This window comes from Eublepharis macularius, chromosome 11, assembly GCF_028583425.1.
Source record: "Eublepharis macularius isolate TG4126 chromosome 11, MPM_Emac_v1.0, whole genome shotgun sequence".
NCBI lineage: Eukaryota > Metazoa > Chordata > Lepidosauria > Squamata > Eublepharidae > Eublepharis > Eublepharis macularius.
Window position 1 is genome coordinate 45,951,360 of NC_072800.1, and position 20,386 is coordinate 45,971,745.

General features: G+C 46.0%; 1 protein-coding gene across 1 annotated transcript in view; it reads left to right on the plus strand.

The window, feature by feature from the left end:
• Positions 1-20,386, plus strand: part of DAZL (deleted in azoospermia like) — a 44,498-nt gene that overhangs the window by 11,487 nt on the left and 12,625 nt on the right. Inside the window, exons 6-8 of the mRNA XM_054991579.1 lie at positions 15,008-15,085; positions 15,816-15,866; positions 17,798-17,902. Coding sequence (XP_054847554.1) covers positions 15,008-15,085; positions 15,816-15,866; positions 17,798-17,902 — 234 coding nt within the window. The remainder of the gene's footprint in view (positions 1-15,007; positions 15,086-15,815; positions 15,867-17,797; positions 17,903-20,386) is intronic.

A 20,386-nucleotide genomic window follows, 5' to 3' on the forward strand; every position in this document is an offset into this window, starting at 1 on the left:
AGGCTTCTGTACTTTCCAAAAGGATGTGGTGGTTCCTCTGACTGGACCCTTCATTCATCCCAAAAGTGAATTTGGTGTTCCAGAGGTCTCAGGAGGTGTACCTTCCATCCTTCTGCCCTAATCCGTCACATTGTGAGAAGAACTGGCCTGCCTTAGATGTGTGAATGGCCTTATGTACGTATATTCAACATACAGCTTCAGTCCAGAGATCAGTTGCTCTGTTCGTGGCATGCCACTCAGTAGCCAAGGATAGGAAGGTGTCCAAAGCATTTCTCAGCAGGTGATTGAAAGACTGCATGGTCTTGGCTTTCTCTTCCCAGGGGCTTAAACCTCCAGAAGTATTAACACCTCACTCAGCAGAAGTGCAGCAATCATGGCTGCTTTTCACTCCAATGCGTCAATTCTGTATATCTGTAGAGCAGCCACATGGACAGCTACATCTACCTTTGTATGCCATTACAAAATGGTCTTTTATGCATTGGTTGATGTGGACTTCAGACAGCGAGTCCTTTAATAGGTAAGAAAATCAAACACAGGGTAGCCCACCCATCTTGGGGGAAGATTTCTAACATCCCAAGCATCAGGATGTCCTGTTCTCCTCAAATGAGAAAAGAATTTTGGACTTAATGTGAAGGTTTCTTCTATTTGAGGTAGAGGAGGACATCCTAGACCCACCCTTATCTATGGGATGATGAGCCCTCTTGTCTTACGTGTCTTAATTATTTTTTCTGCTGTAAAATGCTCATTTGTGCTGAAAAGAGGTTGGCCTTTTTTTTTTTGGCTTTGCCACTTTACATGCATTAATCTTCAGATTAAATTCTGTCTGAGGACAACTCTGCAAATCTCTGAACCCCTCTGAAAGGAGGAGTTCTCTCTCTCCTCAGAGGCAGGAAAGGAATAACCTAATATCCTGACTCCAGGGATTATGGGAGGAGGAATACCGAAGCATCAGGATATCCTCCTCTACCTTAAATAGAAGGAACTTCCGCAGTAAGTTCAAAGTTCCTTTTCCTAATAATCTGCAGCGTGGATTTTGCCTCTTTCCCTGCAGCCACATTCTAAATAAATATTTTCATTTATCTGTCCGCTACAGTCCAAAGATTTTTCTCTGTTAGATCACACCTCACCAGCATATATTAGGATTTTTGTTCTAGTATGCCCCATTTTACACTTGCCTACATTGAACATTTGCCACGCTGTTGCCCAGTCACCCAATTTAAAGGGATCCTCTTGGAATACATCGTTATCTGCCTTGGTTTCACCACCCTGAATAATTTTGTAACATCTGCAGACTTGACCACTACACTGCTTTCCCTGTTCCTGATTATTTATAAACAATGCAAGCTTGATTCATTATTAGCTGTTACTTTACCTTATTTCTGTCTTTATTTCCTAGTAACTAAATTCTTAATTATTTTGAGGGATACTAAACATTATTAAACAATCAGCAGTAGTACACCTATGTCTTTCTCCGGTGGTCCTAGGAGTGGGGCAGTCCTTACTTTTGGGATATAGCTCCTGCTCTCCGAAGGCAGGGTCAGTCAGCTGATTTTGATCCTGGAGGGAGGGGCTTGTCCCTGGAATCACCAGTCTTTCTGGCCCTGCCATCCAAGCAGGACGTCTTCAGCAACGCTCTGCAGAGCGCAGTGATCCTGGTGAAGAAGAAACTGCCAGAGATGAGCCGGGCGTGGTGGCGCGCACCTGTAATCCCAGTACTCAGGGAGGCCGAGGCCACAGGCAGTGAGGAGCTCACAGGGGAAAGGCAAGTCAAGGCCCTACCGCCTACCCCACTCCCATTTCGCTCGGAGCGACAGCGAGCATTAGAGCCGACGGCTCTAGGTTGCTCCTAGGTTCCACAGCCACAACCGCAAAACTCCACCGAGGTTCCCCACCTTTGGGTTGGAAGGACCCCCTCCCCTCAGACTGCCAGAGGGTGCGGTGTTTGAGTCTGCGGTAGCCTGTTGTAGAGACCGATATTATCGGGAACTCCCTCAGGCTTGGAAGGAGCAGCCTCCAGCAGCAGCAGAGGACCTGCTCCAACCCCGGCAGCCCCGACTGAACCGCAGTAAGACTGATCGTGCGGGTAATGAGGGCAGCAAAAGGAAGGAGGGAGGAGAAAAGTGTAGTAGAAACCTCAGAGCCAGCTTGCCCTAAATAAAAAGGAGCCCTCCTTTATTTCTCTTTCCTTTCAGCCGGGACTTGTGAGGTACGCTTTCACTTTTATTTCTCCTTTTGGAGGGAAAATTTCTGTTGGCAAAATGTCAGCAAAGGCAGGCCTAGCCACCTCACAGGCCTCAAAGAGCATATGCCTGTGGCCTAGATTTTCCAAACTCCCAGGCCTCAGCCCCTCCTGGGCCTCTCAACAGGCCAGTGAAAGAGAAATGCCCAGGGGCCTAGATGGCAGAATGTCAGGAAAGGCAGGCCTAGCCATCTCCCAGGCCTCTAAAAGTGCCAGCCTGCGGCCTAGACTTTTCAAACTCCCAGGCCTCAGCCTCTTCTAGGCCTCTCAGTAGGCCAGTGAAAGAGAAAAAGCCCATGGGCCTGGACCCGTCAGGCAAGAATGCCTGGAAAATTTTCTGCTGGTGGTAGGTCAGCAAAGGCAGGCCTAGCCTCCTTCCAGGCCTCAGAGAGTGTAAGCCTGCAGCCTAAACTTGCCCAATTCCCAGGCCTCGGCCTACTCCCGGGTGTCTCAAGAGACTAGTGAAAGGGAGAAGGTCTGGGGTTTGCATTCACCAGGCAAGGAAGCCTGAAATGAGTTGCTGTAATGTTGTGGTTAAGTGCTGGGGCATGAATCATTACCCTGCTGGTTTGATTCCCATAATTACTTGAACTCGGTGGCTGACCTTGGGTAAAAGTCTCAATTACCTAGCAGTTCTGGGGGAATAATGATGATTCTGACCTTATCACAGCCCCTGACTGTGATATCACAGTCCAGGCAAGCCAGATTTCATTTGATCTCAGTACCTCAGCAGGGTTGGCCTTGGTTAGCAATTGGATGGGAGACCTCAAAAAACGACCAGTGTTGCAGAGGCAACTATGACTGGATGACATTTTCCACCACTATGGAGAAAGAAATTACATGCCCCCTATTTACATAGTCGCAGCCATAGTTACTATTTAACACACGGACTGGCATGACCCAGGATGGAAATAAGGAATTCAAAGAGGTCCTGAAGGCACACCAATAAATAGTCTAGCAGCTAGACTCTCAGTTAGGCAAGAGAGGCATTCCAGTATGGAAGTCTGACTCCAGATAGGTAAAAGGGGTGCCCCTTCCCCAGATTAAAGAGGATACAAGGGCCATTAAGAGCACAGATCTTGATTAAGCCTTCAACCTGAGGAACCTGAGCTATCAGTTTTCTCCCTCAGCCAAGAAGACAGGGGAGCTGTTAAAAGAAAGGAAAATTCCCTAGCAGGTCTTCCTCAGGAGCTGTATCCTAGAAAGCTCCCTAAGGTGATGTGGATCTTGGAGTCTTCTCCCTTAAGGACTAATGGGTTGGAGAGAATCTTCCCTAGAATCAGGAATAATCCCATCAGGGATTCCCTTCCAGTAGTCTCTCATACTTGTAGAAGTCTAAGAGGGAAACTGGCAAAACTAACTACGCTTAATTCCCCCCCCCCCAGTCTTATACATTAGTTCCAGGGGTTACTGAGAGGATCAAGCTGCCATTGGTGGATGATCTGGTAACCAGCCTGCCATCTAATCCTGTGCTGCCTGTTGACAAGGATGGACTACCTAGGATTCTAGCATCAAGTTGTTTGAACTGGCTGTGTGCAAAAAATTGGAAATTTCCACTACATCCTTCAGAGCATTGGTGACAGCTCCACTCCTTCCTAGAGCCACATTTTTCGGGTCTCAGACCTGGCTGCAGTGAGCAGTAAAACCCTGCCAAAGAACAAAACTAAGAAAATAGCCCCAGCAATATGCTATGCTGTGGTCAACAAGGACCATGGTTTTCAGGCAACCAGGCATAACACTTAGCTTAGAAATTGGAACATAGACCATTTGCCCCAAAGCCAAAGTAACCGTGGTTTTTTTCAAAGATATCAACCTGTCTGGAGAAACACTAAATAAAGGAAAGCAGACCAACCATCAGGAGGATGGTAGTATCTTCTTCCTCAACAAATCCAATCAGAATACTAAAGGGCCAAAGAAGGGAACTCAATGTGTCTACACCGAGGCAGCAGGCATGATGGTGTTTGGGGGATGCTTACAATGTTTGACAAACCCTTGGCAGCTAATAATAAGAAACAGGCAGGTGTTGGATACTGTGATCAGTGGAATTCAATTCTGTGCCTCCTGGTCCCTTTTCCCCTAGATCCAAAGGAATTTGATCAAATAAAATAGACACCTAGGAACAAGAAGGTCGGAATGGAAAGGCTAAAATTTGTCATGACTGCCATTCAGAAGGAAGATTGTCTGGCTTCCATCAGTCTTTCAGAGGCACTTGCAACTTTGGGCCCTTTCCTTTGAGCTGAAAACGCCACCTATGGTGTTCTTCAGAATCCTAGTATCACTGACAGCATAGCTAGGCCATGGAGAGTGGCTCCTTTCCCATATCCAAACGACATCTTGATCTGTGCACTTCAGAAATGCCTGTTGCCATCCCATGGGGCGTTAGATCACAAGAGGTCCAAGATAGTTGAATTGCCAGAGATTCTCAAGCAGGAAAACAACCAGTGGCTGTACCTCATTCAGTCCCATGATGGTGTCCCACTCAAGGAACCAGAGAGAACAGTGATGACCATGGACATGTCTTTGAGGATGGGGATCCCACACCCAAGGAAGAATGGCATAGGGCATCTGGCTGAAGGACAAATGATGAACAGGGTAAACCCTTTGGAACTCGGAGCCATCAAACATGGTATGGTGGAATCTCAGAATCTTCCCACAGGTCACTATATGTTTATACAGAGGACAACTCTGAGGCGGACTGGCTAAGCCAGAGAGTGATGAACCAAGCAGAATGGATGCTATCCAGAGAGATTCCCCAACTGGTCTACCACAGTTTTTAACAAGGCGCAAGGAAAAGAAACCCTCAAACCATAGGGATAGATGATGTGAACAGCAAGCTGCCTTCACACGCCCTGTATCTCTTCCACAGTACAGCTATTGCACAGAGCTGTTCAGAAGATCACACAGTAAAGTGCAGAAGTGATGCTAATAGCAACCTTCAGGTCCAGAAAGACATGGTCTCTGTCAGACTGTGGCTAGATAAGGCACTCTCTGCAAGGTTCCCTTTAGAAGCAAGAATAAGTCCAGTGTCTGGCAAAGGAAGCTTTATTGCAGAAAAGGTCCATTATAGTCCACTGTCCTGAATAGGAGACTCAGGATGGTACATGATCATTGTTACCAATGAAGAGCAAGCATAGGATACAGAGTAACAATACCCATCTGGATCAGCCTCCCCCCACAGTTCTCAAAACAACATCTTTCAGTCCTGGGAAGCTGCTCTCCTTCAAGGCCAATGCTTGGTGGAACGGTGTTAGACAAAACAGTCTCCTCCGGTGGGAATGCTGCCTGGGAACTGGTGCACCTGGGAAGAAAGCACTTAAACACTAGAAGCATTAGAAAATGGAGTCAGTACAGTTTAGATATATACTGGACCTGACATTCTGCCCCCCTTAAAACAGATCCCCCCCTGGTTTATATGGGTAGCGAGTATGAAAAGCTTTGGTTAATCTAGGAGCATGAACATGTGCAGAGTTCACCCATTCATCGTAACCAGAATCAAAGTCCTTCCATCTAATGAGGTAAAAAAGCTGATTTCGCTTGAGTTTAGAGTCCAAAATTTGTTGTACCTCATAGTGTATTTGGTCGTCAATTAAAGTTGGAATGGGTGGAGCTTTGATGTGCCATTTGTTGTCGGTGGGAGCTCTCTTTAAAAGGCTGACATGGAACGTATCATGTACATGGCGCAGGTTCTTGGGCAAAGTTACAGCAACAGTCACTTTATTTATTATCTTGCGCACAGGAAAAGGTCCCAGAAATTTTAGAGCGAGTTTGCGGCTTGTCTGAGCTAGTTTCAGGTTTTTTGTGGAAATATACACATGATCTCCGGGTTGTAATTCCCATTCGGCCACACGATGGCGATCTGCGTATTTTTTATAATCCAGTTTGGCTTTTTCAAGGTGCTTCTTAATAAGAGTCCACTGCTGCGCCGCCTCCCCCCACCATGAAGATACATCTGGCAGTTTAGAGGAATGGAGAGGGGGTGCGTCCAATGGGAAGGGATTGAAGTGAGTCCCGTATACAATTTTGAATGGGGCCTCTCCCGTTGAAGCGTGTACACTGTTGTTATAGGAGAATTCGGCTAGGGGGAGAAGGTCCACCCAGTTATCTTGTTGAAAATTGATGTAGCAACGAAGGAACTGTTCTAATATCTGGTTTGTTTTTTCGGATTGCCCGTCGGTTTGTGGGTGGTGGCTTGAACTGATGCCTTGCTCAATATTCAACATTTTCAAAAGCTCCCGCCAGAAGTTGGCAACGAACTGTCCGCCGCGATCCGAAATCACCTTGGACGGAAAAGAATGTAATTTTACGATGTGTTTTAGAAACAGATCCGCTAGTTTCCGAGCGGAGGGTATGGCAGTACAGGGGATAAAATGAGCTTGTTTGGAGAACAGATCTACCACAACTAAAATACAATTATGTCCTTTTGAACTAGGTAGATCAGTGATAAAGTCCATGGAGATTACTTCCCAGGGCCTGTTCGGCGTTTCCAATGGTTGCAGGAGACCCGGAGGTTTCCCTTTTCTGGTTTTTGCGCTGAGGCAAACAGGGCAGGAACTAACGTATTGGGAAATGTCTTTGCGCATGCCCGGCCACCAGAATTGTCTTTGAATTAGGTGCAAAGTTTTCAGGTACCCATAATGTCCAGCAGTGGGAGCATCATGACAGCGCTGCAAGACCTCCAGCTTGAGGCTGTCTGGGACTTTTTGTACCATTTGAATATGTTCTTCCTCGGTGTCCGAATAAATTAAAACATCATCAAGGTACACCACCACCCCTTTGTACAGAAATTCGTGTAGAACTTCGTTTATCATGGACATGAATACAGACGGGGCTCCCGTCAATCCAAAAGGCATAACTAAGTATTCATATTGTCCGAGGGGCGTATTAAACGCGGTTTTCCACTCATCCCCTGCCTTGATACGAACGTGGAAGTAAGCATCTTTTAGATCTAATTTCGTAAAGATCTTACCTTGGGCCACGACGTTGAGAAGGTCTCGGATGAGCGGTATGGGATAGGCGTTGTTGGTGGATACTGCATTCAGTCCTCGGAAATCCGTGCACAGTCTGAGCCCCCCATCCTTCTTTTTCACGAAGAGGACTGGAGCGGCGTGGGGGCTAGAGGCTGGGCGGATGAACCCTCGTTGGAGGTTGGTGTCGATGAATTTCCGGAGCTCTTCGCGTTCATGGAGACTCATGGGATAGAGTCGTCCTTTGGGCAGTGAGGCTCCGGGTAAAATTTCCACCGCACAGTCCGTTCGTCGGTGCGGGGGTAGAGTATCAGCTTCCTCCTCAGAGAAAGCATTTAGAAAAGGCCAGTACGGTTCGGGTATTTGGTTGACTTCTTCTTGGGTGAGGAGGGCCTTTTCCTTATGAGTTGGATCTTCGCCCCAGTTTTGATTCCAACGGTGATTTTTACAGTTGGCATGACTGAAGGTAATACATCCTTGTGCCCAGTCTATGTAGGGATTGTGATCACATAGCCATTTGCTGCCTAGAATTAACGGGTACTTGGCAGTAGAGCTGATGACAAAGGACCTCTTCTCCCAATGTTGTCCCATGCCTGTGATCACCGGGATGGTTTCAGTTGTGACAGGATTCATGTTGGTACCATCCATTTGTTCAAAGATTACTGGATTTTGTAAATCCCGAGTTGGTAAGACCAGTCCATTGACTAGAGCTGGGGCTATGATGTCTCTCGAGCAGCCCGAGTCAATAAGAGCTTGCACCCGAATGTGCATTTTCCTCTCTGGGTTGATTAGAGTCACTGGCATGAATAAGATGGACCCAGGTGGCCGGTTCGGTGCAGGAACGGGCTTGGGGCGGATCTGTCGTTTGGGCCCTTTTACGACAGATCCATCTCGTTTCCCGACTGGGGACTTTCTGGATTGACTTCTGAAGATGGGGAAGCGGGATCGTATTCCATAACTTCTTCCGCTTCCAGCCCTCTCTCTGAGGCTGACCTTTGGGAAGCGCCGCGGCCTCTATTCGCTCGTGGAGCTGGAGTCGGGCGTTGGAGCGTAGGAAACGGAGCAAGGGTTGGACGCCGTAATTGAAGCGGAGGTCTTTGCACAGGCCGGTAGGGGCATTGTGCTGCAAAGTGACCAGCCTGTCCGCATTGCAAACACAGCCCTTGTTGCCATCTAGCATCTCTCGCTCCACGGGTGGCGTAGCCAGCTCCCCGTGCTCCCCTCTGTAAGGTCAATGGTCTTCTTTGTCCCGTTTGTTGTTGTTGTTCAACCAAACGGACTTCCAAAATGCGATTCTCCACTTCGCAAACAAGTTGAATCCAACCTAACAGTGTAGGGGGATTGTCTTGCATGAGGGCTCTGTCCAAAAGTTTCGGGTTAAGTCCTTGTTTGAACAGAATAATTTTTGTGGACTCCTCACACCTGGGGCACTTGGCTGCTAATTGCCGGAATTTTGTGACATAGTCTCTTGCTGACATGCTGCCTTGTTTGAGGGCTTGCAATTCTGTTCGGGCCCGGGTTTCTTCTAAGGGGTCTTCATATTGCGCTCGGATAGCATCCACTAACCCCTGGAGAGTATCAAGTTCTGGGGCCCCCACATTGTATAGTCCTACATACCAATCTGCTGCCTTGCCCTGCAAACGAGATCCAAGATGTTCAATTTGGCTAGCCTCACTGCCAAAAAGGTGCCCCCATCGGTTGAAAAACTGTACCACTTGCACCAAGAAAAATCCCAGTTTGGAGGGATCCCCATCGAAGGTGGCTTCCAGCTTCACCCAGCCCATCGGGAGTTCTTGTCTTGGAGCAGGCGCTGGGTAGAAGTCCATTGGCAGTCTTAATTGCGCCTGGGGCGCGGGAGGAGGTAACTGGAGCCTCGGTCGGGGCAACGGTGGCGGCTGTACTGGCGGCGGTTGAACTGGCAGTGCCGGCGGAGGTTGGGCCGGCGGTGCGGGCGGAGGTTGCCGTGGTTGAGCTGCCGGGGGTGGTCTCGGTTGGGCCGGAGGCTGCAGTGGCGGTCGAGTAGGTGGCGGCAGTCGTGGCCTGGCTGGTAACACGGGAGGCGTTGGCGGCAGCTGTCGAGGTGGAGGAGGCTGGGGTGGTTGAGTGGAGATCGGCCGCTGAGGAGGGGGTTGGAGGTGCCGTAGTGGTGCAGGCCTTCCCGGTTGATTCGGAGGTGGTAAGGCGGGCCGGTCCTGGGGCTGCTGCAACGGTATGAGCTGCGGTCGAGGTGAGAGGGGCCGCAGCGGCGAGGGTCGAACGGGCGGAAGGCCGCGTGGGCTTGCCCCTCCAGGCGTTGTTATTCTGGGAAGCAACGGCTGGCCTCGTGGCGCTGGTAGACCATCTCCCGAAGGTTGCCCGACGGGAACAGTTTCTCGCGGTTGACCAGGGGCTCCCCCCTCGGATGGAGCCGCGTGTGCTCCCGCTTGGTCCGGCCGGACCGTTATAGGAGAAGTATGGGGGGGTATCACCGGTGTATCACTTGGCTTTTCCTCCCCTTCCGTAGGCCTCTCAACGGGAGTCTCGTCTGGCGGCACATTCCCTCCCGCGTTAGGAGGTTCGGTGGGAGTCTCTCCGGGCGGCTCAACCGGGTTATCCCTTCTCGGTGGAACTTCCTGCTGTGTGGGAAGTTCCTTGGGTTGTCCTCCCGATTCGCCAGGATAGGTGCCCCCCTCGCCTGTAGGTGACGACCGCTGCTGAACTTCCTCCACTGGATAGGAGATGACACTTTGGAGGGTAGCTATCTGTATCGCCATCTCTTCAGGAGACAGTCTTTCTCCTGCTCCCATTGAGGAAATTAAATGAATGGCGTGAGCCAAACTTTCTTCCATATCCATCAGCTTAGCTTCTAACTGTTGCATTCGACTTGGCCCCGGTTGTTCACTCATGGAACCTTCATTCGTTGTACTCACCGGGGAGAAAGGGCCCCAAGGAGGAGGGTCCCCTTGGACGACTCGCGACCTCGCGGCTAGAATTCCCTTGGCCATACCTGTCACGGCCGAGATGCTGGTATCTACCGCATAGGTGCGACCTTGTATCTGCTCCCAACTTTGTTCAGGGACTTCCGTTGGCTCTTTCCACGGAGCAAGTTCGGAATAATCCCAACTCAGGGCGCCGCGGCGAGACGTGTCCCCCTCCGTCTGCTCAAACGTCCTGTTCCAATATCGCCATGGTTGGCTGCTATCTAGCTCCGGGACGGTTTCTAGGCTTCGGCGCCCGTCCATCGAAACTCGTGGATGGAGTCCACCTGCCCGGCGCTCTCTCGTTTCTCGGGGTCTGGCTCCCCACTCCGACGGGGTGGGTACCGAGATCAAGGGGAGAGCGGTTGCTTTCGGCCTTGCCCCGAGGTCGCCTTCGGTCTCGTCCCGAGTACTGAGGTCGATGAGAGGCGGGGTGGAAGTGGAAGCTCCGGTTCCGTTCCCGGTTGCTCCCAGCTCCTGGGAGTCTTGGGCTTGCACAGGTTGATTGTCGGGAGACGCATACGGATCAAACAAAGGATCCCTGTCCGGGACAACCTTGGATTCCGCTGGGCCCGACTCAGACATGATTGGTAACAAAATGTCAGACTGTGGCTAGATAAGGCACTCTCTGCAAGGTTCCCTTTAGAAGCAAGAATAAGTCCAGTGTCTGGCAAAGGAAGCTTTATTGCAGAAAAGGTCCATTATAGTCCACTGTCCTGAATAGGAGACTCAGGATGGTACATGATCATTGTTACCAATGAAGAGCAAGCATAGGATACAGAGTAACAATACCCATCTGGATCAGCCTCCCCCCACAGTTCTCAAAACAACATCTTTCAGTCCTGGGAAGCTGCTCTCCTTCAAGGCCAATGCTTGGTGGAACGGTGTTAGACAAAACAGTCTCCTCCGGTGGGAATGCTGCCTGGGAACTGGTGCACCTGGGAAGAAAGCACTTAAACACTAGAAGCATTAGAAAATGGAGTCAGTACAGTTTAGATATATACTGGACCTGACAGTCTCAAAACCTGGAGAATCTTTCAAGCATGGATCCCTGGCACCTCCACTGCAGGAGGGCCCATTGATGCAGGGATCAATACGACACCCCTGACCAGCTCTGACAAGCCTCACAGTGTGGAGGTCGAACACAAACAGCTAATAGGGTTGGACTAAACAGAAGGCATGATTGGTACTATGCTAGCCTCCAGGAAGAGTTCCACAGAGTCTATAAAAATTCCTGCCAAGTTCCCAGAAGAGTGCATGGATAGAGTCATGTAATCTTTTGTGGCTAATTAGGGAGTTACTATCCTTTCTTCAAGAGGGGTTGAAGAAAAGTCTTAATATCAACACCCTTAGACAACAGGTAGTGACCAATTAGGGGTTCTAGGAAGGGACATTTCCCTTCTATATCACCTTCATGGCAGTGGATTCTAAAAGGGGACCTCATTGTAGAATCTTCCAAGGATTCGCTGTTTTTTTCCCACGTGAGATCTTAATCCGGTATTGAGAACATTATACAAAAGATGCCTTGAGCCTATGACCTCGTGTCCCCTAAAGGAACTGACCTTTAAAATCATCTTTCAGATGAGACTAAAATCAGCCAGACAAGTGTCAGAATGGCAGGCACAAGCAGTAGATAGATGAGCCATGCCCTTTGCTCCAAGATGGTAGAGCAAATTATGAACAAAAAACAACTTTCTTCCAAAGGTGAACTTCATGTTTTCGTAGGACAGGAGAGATAGTACTTACCACTTTCTAATCTAATCCAAAGTACATGAAATAAATAAATAAATAAATAAATCTCACTACCTTGATATATGTAGAGATGTGAGATTCCACTTGGGCAGGACTAAACAGTGTTTCAGAAGTCTGGGACACTAGTTGTGTGTTTGCAGGAGGCCCTTCTTGGGACCCAGAGTGTCCTTTTCTTGGCTAAGTAGGTAAAGCAGAGGGTACATAAGGGTACATAATTCTGGCATGTCAAGCCAGAGGTCTGGAGATGCCCATAGGTGTCAGGGCGCACTCACTAAGGGAAACAGTGACATAGGCAGCCTATAAATCCTTTAGTCGGTAGAAATGATCGATAAGGTGGTCACATGGAAATCAGTATATTCTCTCATCAAGAAATATAGGATAGATAAGTTGTCTTCCCCAGAGACAACCCTCTAGGGACAACCCAAGAGACATACCCTCTAGGCCTGGAAGTTGGACTGCCCACCCTGGGGTACACTGCTCTTGTATGTCCCAAAAGTAAGGACTGCCCCACTCCTAGGACCACCGGATAATGGAAGATTTGTATTCACTTACCGTGAAGCTTCCTTTCTCGGTGGTCCAGGAGTGGGGCAGTCCTGCCCACCCGAGTTTCTTGCAGGGCGGCTTTTAAGATTGGATGAAGAGTTAGGACGATGGTCTTCCTCCCAGTGGATTCAAGGGAGGGATCTTTCTATTAAAAAAAAAATTGAGAGGAGTTATTTTACCTTCTGGTATCGTGATGGGGAGCCAGGGCTTGGGAACAGACTGGTGATTCCAGGGACATGCCCCTCCCTCCAGGATCAAAATCAGCTGACTGACCCTGCCTTCAGAGAAGAGGAGCTATATCCCAAAAGTAATGACTGCCCTGCTTCTGGACCACCGAGAAAGGAAGCTTCACGGTAAGTGAATACAAATCTTCCAATCAGTCTGCAGTATGGAAAATACGGTGACCAGAAAAAAGCCCACCAAAAAAACCCCACGGTCATAAGTGCGCACAAAAAAAAAAGCCCACACAGAAAGATGCCCACATGGAAAGAAGCCCACATGGAAATAATATTTTTTATTAATTACAATTACAAATACCATTTTTAATTGATTACAGCTATGTTTGATTTTTCCCTTCCAAATACTTGACAGAGTCAGCCCTGCTTAGCTTCATAGATCTATGAGGCCTTAACTACTTCTACTATTCAAGAAAGACAAGGAGAAGGAGGCTGAGGGGGTTGGGTAATGTGATTAACATAAGAAGAACCCTGCTGGATCAGACAAGTCTCTGCAGTTGGGAGGGGCTTATCTTTTAGTTGAACAGTGGCACCTCAGAAGGTTTGGGTTGATTTTGAGAAGGCTTGTATGAATGCAGTGAGGATTCCCACACGCTGAAGTCAAAGGGTGTTATTTTCACCTGTGTCAGAGTCTCATTAGGAAAATCAACAGTATTGGCTTGAAGACTGAATATGAAACTAATATGAACATAATAATTACACTGAAATCTCTTGCTGCATTAGCCTTTGTCCTAATCAATGATGTGAGAACTGTTTTTGATGAGCTTGCTGCCACATTTCCAGATGAAGACAGCTAAAATGAGGTGCTCACGTACTACTTTTTGACATATATTGAGGGTGCAGCAAGTAGAGATCCTCAGTTTCCTATAAGAATGTGGAATCATCATGATGCAGCCCTGGAACGGTTGCCAAAAACTACATACTGTTGTGAGGGATTTCACAATGCTCTTAATTCCCTATCCCACTGCAGTCATCCCAGTGTGTGGTCCCTGATGGACTGCAGAGGGACCTGGCTTGCCACAAACTAACACTGGCTAACGCACAGGCAGGTTGCTTAGAGATCAAAAAGAGGAAATATAAGACACTACATGACATGGTTGCTACTTCTGTACAGCAATATGAGCAGGTGGAAGATAAACTTTATTACGTAAGGAGATTGGCTAATTGCTGAGTTATTATTGTTGTGTTGTTAAATAATTGTTGCTTTTATTATTAGGGTTAGGTAGTCTTTTATTGTGATCACTGGGTGCACCACAATGTATTTGTAAAAACGCAAGTAAAGGGAAATCGAGATAGGAAATCAACTGATTTTAATGTTGCGGCACCAAACAGCATATATTCCAAAAGCTCTGCAATTCAATTTAAAAAGGTGTAATTAATAAAAAATCTTTCCATGTGGGCTTTTTTCTGTGTGGGCATTTTTCCATGTGGGCTCTTTTCTTGTGAGCACTTAATGACCGTGGGCTTTTTTCATGTGGGCTTTTTTCCTGGAACTGGAAGATACACTTATATCTATCCAATATTAGTTTCCACCATATTTATGAATAGAGCTATTCAAATGCTTTTCTCAATTAGCTACTCATCCAGAGCAAGTGATTTCTTCTGGACAGGTACCTTGCTCTACATTGTGTTCATGCTAAAATGTAATGACAAAAAGGGGAGTGTTAAATACACCAAACATTTTTGTTTGCATAATGGAGGTAAAATAAAGTAGTGCATCAAATTGCTTTGTGTGTGTTCTCAGAGTTGATTTAGAAATTTACCATTACTTTAGATCCTGTGCCTTTAAATCTGCCCGTATCTATTGAGTGGTTGGATATGTAATAGAGGTACCACAATTCATACAATATGAAACATTTGCAAGTGAAAAATAAAGAACAGTTTGCTATTTTGCGTCTCAAGTACAGTCTGAAATAACAGAAGTGATTTGATATAGTTAAATTCAGTATAAATAAGTTTAATACTTTAAATATGTCTAGCCTGCCTCCTTCCAGAAGTGGTTGGTATAAGCATATTGCTTTGAATCTTGTCTTACCAATTACAGTTTCTTTAAGCTCATGAAATGACTTGATGCAAACTTTTTGGGGCATGTTGTTCTGTATAATTTACACTCACAGTTGTGGGCACTGTTCCACTTTTTATCTCTTTCTGTGCAAAATGTGATTTATGTGAATTTTAGGCACATAGGTATAAATACTGGTCTGTGAGTCCAGTATCTCACAGGCCACAACGTTCTTGTTACTATTTTTAAGAGGTAGTATTAATGTTTTAATTGTGGGAGCAGCTTGTCATACAGAAGCTTTTTTGGCCTTTCAGGCATATCCTTACGGCTCTCCAGCATTACTAATTCAGCAGCAAGTTCCTGTAGGATATCAGCCAACTTACAATTACCAGGTTTGTATGAAGATATGTCAGTTCTGTAGTATGTTTTATTCTGTTCTTCCTCCAAGGAGTTCAAGATGGTATACAGGGTTTCCACTTCCCTATTTTATTGTAACCACTGCGTGAGGAAGATTTAGGCTAGTAAAGTGTGACTGGCCTAAAGTCACTCAGCAAGGGTTATGGTAGAGTGGGATTAAACCCAGATCCCCATGATCCTAGTTTGGCAGTATAACTGCTGCAAAACACTGGCTCTCTAAATACAGAAGCTAAGCATAAAATTAGAGACCAGCCTTAACTGCAGCTCAAAAGTTTACTTTGTGATTGTCAGAACTTGGAAATGGATTCAGACTTGCATATTCATGGCTGTTGGTGTAATGAGCAAGAAGAAAACAGTCCCAGTGCTCTGTTAGCATTATAAATGTGGTTGAATTTACTGTTTGGTGAGATTATCTATGGAAAATACTAAGTACAGTGATGTCTAAAACCAACTTTCATATTGCTTTGGATTACAGTACTTGGCCTGTTACTTGTTCCCTTTTTCACTGGAGAGGTATGAATGCAGCGATGCACACTAGAAACTGTGTTGTTCTGTGTTGCATTAATAGCCTTTGTTAAACTGGATGCATTCAGATTTATTGGGGGGGGGAATTCATACATGTTTTATTTTGAATCTGATTAGCATATTAAGTTCTTTTTGAGTATTTTTTTTGGTAAATGTTAACTTGCAACTTTGGTTTTTAAGGTTCCACCCCAGTGGCCTCCCGGAGAGCCAAGAAATTACATTGTACCTCCGGTAAGAGTGCTGCATTTTACATACATAAACTTAATTGCCAATAGCTAAAGTGATTTTAAAGGGTTCATGCACTAAAGTACAGCCCAAATAGTGGTTTGGTAAAGTACATTTTATCTGGAAGTTTGCTCTTGAAAGTGGTCTGGGAAATGGAAGTAGAAAGACTGAATGCTAAAAAGGCTGAATGCTACTGCTGAAATGAAGGAGTATGTACCTCAAACACTTAAGCTGGAAATTCAGAAGGATAAGCTGTTTCTTCATCAAGAATGGCTAGGATGGCCTTGGGGAAAGCCTGAGAAACTTTTTAAAGGTGGAAATGCCCACCTTAGTATGCTGGAAATAAAGTAGTTATTTTTATTAGAAAACCCTAGCTGTTGTAAGATGCATTTAGTTGTATTAATGCGTAAGGAAGATGTAGTTCCAAGGCCTACGTCTTTCTGGCTCTTCTCCAAGCCATACTAACTTGCTGTTTCTCTCAGCTTTCCTACTTATAAGTAGGTCCCTAGCTGCTGGTCCTGGCTAGGTGGTGCTTTGGCCCTGTGTCAAGTACTAGATACACAAGGCTTCCTGCCCTTTTATTGTTAGGTTGCTGTTCCTTCTCCAGTTCACCTCAGCCAGCCTTCAGCCCTTATTACCCTTTTTCACTGACGTGAACCCTGTTTTGGGTCCAGTGAAGTTGGTACATTGGGGATCAGTCCTAAACCCACATACTTCCAACTGTCCAGGATGAGAGAGTTTATTTTAAATGAGACTGTATCAATGGGAAGAACAAAGCATTTGCTGTTGTTTGTTCCATATCCATGTTCATCTGAAGTTGCTCTGTTATGGAAAGTTCCAGTTCCCTCTCCTCCTATATTTCCCACCTTAATTGGCATGGATAACAGTAATTTAAGAGAAGTGAGAACGCCCTATCTTCATGGCAGTCTAAACTTCATGTCTTTGTTCTCATTTCTTTAAAAAAAACTGGGTTTACTTGTTAAACATTGCTATGGAAGATACACAGAGCTGAAAATTTGGTAATCCATGACCGTCCTTAACTTTTGACCCTAGGTAGTCGTGTGCCGTTCCCCCCTCCCTTTCCAGCCCTGATTTCTTTGCAGTAACCAGGTTCTCATGGAGCTTCCATTTCTATAAAGTGAGAATCAATAGACTGGATGTGAAATGCCCTGCCTGATGAGGCTCCCGCTCTTCTAGTTTTCTGCAAACTATGCAAAACTGAATTATTCAAGAGGGCTTTTTTACACAAGTAGGAGGGCTGTATTGTAAGAAAATGATTCAGAGAGATGCTTTGGTTAAAGGTCATAGGCTGTGAACTATAATACTACATCATTTAATACGCCATGTCTAATTGCTTATACTTTGTTTCAGCATTGTTTCAGCTCTGTATCAGATTTCTGTTTGTATTCAGATTTCTGCAGTCCATACCCTCTTGCGTTGTTATTGAATGCCCAAGCCATTGATCGTATTAACTCACACTATGTAATTTGCCTTCTCTCAGTGAGAAAGGTGAACTATAATGTAAACAAAAATAAATAAAATATCAAAGTGGTTGTCCAGCACATCAAAATGGTCTTCTTCCAACTTTCAGAATCTCACAGGGCAAACAGCAGTAAAGTTTAGGGGGGTCAGACATGGTCTGAAATGGGTTGGTGAGTGATGGTTGTATAACAACAGGAAAAGGTAAGTGCTGAAGAGGGGCAGGGAAAGGTTGTGTTACTTCCTTATGACCCCTGGAGGACCTAGCTAGATATTCTTTGAGCACTTAACAGATGCGGAAATACGGCAAGTGAAATGATTGATATAATTATACAACTTGAAACACTTTTGTAATACAATTTTGAATTGCTTTTTGTTGCCAGCTTGCGTGTACTTCATAATGCTTTGTTCTGCTTCCGAGCTGGATAATATCTGTTCGTACTTCATACTTTGCACAGGCTTATACCACAGTTAATTATGGTGGTGAAATGGATACTGGAATTGACCAAGCAGAATATTCTATGGCTGAGACAACACAATCATGTGTAAACAGTCCACAAAAGGTACACCTGACTACTTTGAGATTCTGTTTATATTGGAACTACATAAGAAGGATGCTTGTTGGTATCAAGAAAAACATAGGAAGAAAAGATACAAATGTGGAAAAATGTACACCTCCTGTATTGGAGCAAGATTTAGGTCCAGTAGCATCTTAAAGATCCAACTAGATTTCTCTTTTACTACAGGCCAACACAGCAACCCACATGAAACTATCTTCTGTATTGGGGTATTCATGGTTGATGGTGAGAGTGTATTTCTAATGTTGGAAGTTTCAGGTTAAATGAGAATTTTCCTGTACTAATAACTGGTTTCCTGTTATATAAGGAAGTTGCATGTTTGTCATTGTTCTGTACAGTCCCTCATTGGGACTGAGTACGTGCAGGCAACTTGCAGAGATAATTCTTCAACTCTTTAAATCTATAAGAGGGCAGTCCGCCTCTACTGTGCATGTGCAGGGGTTTTCCCGCCAAAAACGCTGGTTGTTTGAGGGGGAGCACCCCTATTTTCTTCCATTCTTTTTTTGCTGTGATCAAGAGAAGTTCTTCCTTTGCTGTGTCTTACTGTTATCTTTTTCTGCAATATGTCTCAGAAAGTGTTATTCAAAAAGTGTTCTCAGTGTGAAATGAAGATGCCCCACTCTGATGAACATTACCTCAGTCTGCTCTGTTTGGGCGAATCTCATATTCCAGTTGCCAACACTGCCATCATTTAACTCCCAAGGATAGGAGCGATCGAGCCTCTCATTTAAAGGCAGTGCTTTGGGAGAAAGTGCTTTCAGGCTCTGACAAACCAGCAGCAAAGAAATCTGCTGCAAAAGAGCCAGTGCCCCAATACGAACTGCCATCATTGGTTCCAGGAACCCGAACCCGAGATCCAACCAGGCATCGTTCTCCAGTTCTGTCAAAGTGGGCTTCAGATCCTCTGTTGGTGCCTTGTGATGCACCATCTAGCCATGCTTGTTCTAGCACCTCAGAACACAAGAAGTGTTCACCAGTTCTGAGCCAGCCAGAATGTGCTGCGTCTGAACCACTGGCCATGATGTCCAAATCGATGAATAAACATTTAAAGCGTTCGCTGTCTTCAACAACACGCAGTGCTTATGGTCGCTTTCCAGTTCCCGCACCAGCAGCCATTGAGGAAGAGGAAGTAATGTTATCACTTTCGAACTCCCACCCCCGCTCCAGTACTCCATCTTTACATCAAAATGAGACAGGTACACTCCTGTTGAGGATTTCCCAGCCTTACAGGTTGCGAGCTCGACCTCATATTTTTCCTGTGGAGCTTACGTTGGTTCCAACTTGTTTTCAGGGCTCTACAGTATGGCCATCACAACCCACTCCTATTCCACGGTCCTCCCATTTGTCATCTTGGCTGTTGTTTTTTTGCCTCCTGCTATAACCTGGCTGCAAATTGGCCCCTCTGCTTAATTTTCCAAACCCTTCAGCAACTCCAACCCCGTTAGTTCTAATGCCTCTGGTTTCAATAACACCAATGCCTTCCGTTCTGATGTCTTCCATTCTGATGCCTTCTGTTCCAAGAGCTCAGTCTGTTTCACATCACCAGTTACAACACCAATCTCCAGCTTTCTCTGATTTGGAAGAAGAAGAGGAACGCGTGTCCAGATCTGACGTTACCTCTGAACTTGCTTCTGGCCCTTCACCAGAGGAAGCAGTGGGTGAGGCAGCATCCTCTTCTCCAAATGAGGATTATCATTTTTTCTCTGAACTGATGCCACAAATGGGAAGGTCATTAGAACTTGATGTGTCATCATCTACCCCCAAGCCTAAAAGTAAAGTACCAAAGGCTCTGTATTTGGATTCACTTGCATCGGTGGCTTTCCTGACTGTGGAGGACTTCTTAGATACTGCTCATGGTGTAGGGGAGAAAGCAGCTTCTATCTCTGCAACCTCCTACAAGATTGAAAATTATTACAAGCTTAAGCAGCAGGATTATTATTTGCTCTTCAGTCACTGTGTAGACCATCTTTTCTGGTAGCAAAGGAGGTTCAGGTCCACTATCTGCAAGGTTCCTTGTCAGCCCCTGCTGATAGAGAGGAAGCTAGATGCCAGTGTTCATAAAGTTTATTTGTGGCACTCAACTTTAGGATCACCAATTTTTAAGCTTTTATAGGATCCTACGGTTTGTTCCTGTGGAAGAGGCTGTCCAATTACACCCAGGACTTACCTGACAATAGTCGAGCTCTTGTCAAAATCGTGCAAGGAGAAGCAATGAGATTGGCAAAACAAAAAATGACAGCTGGGCAACATGCTGCTGATTGTTCTGCCAGTTTGATGGCATCTACCATTGTTACGTGATGCCATGCTTGGCTCCATTCAATTGCTCTCCTGCGAGAAGAGAAATAAGACTATTTTCCCTTTGAAGATATGCTTGTTTTCTGAAAGAACAGATGACTCCCTCCAACAAAAAAGAATAATCAGATTGCAAAGTCTTTAGGCGTCGTCATGCCACCTCACGAGCAGCCATCC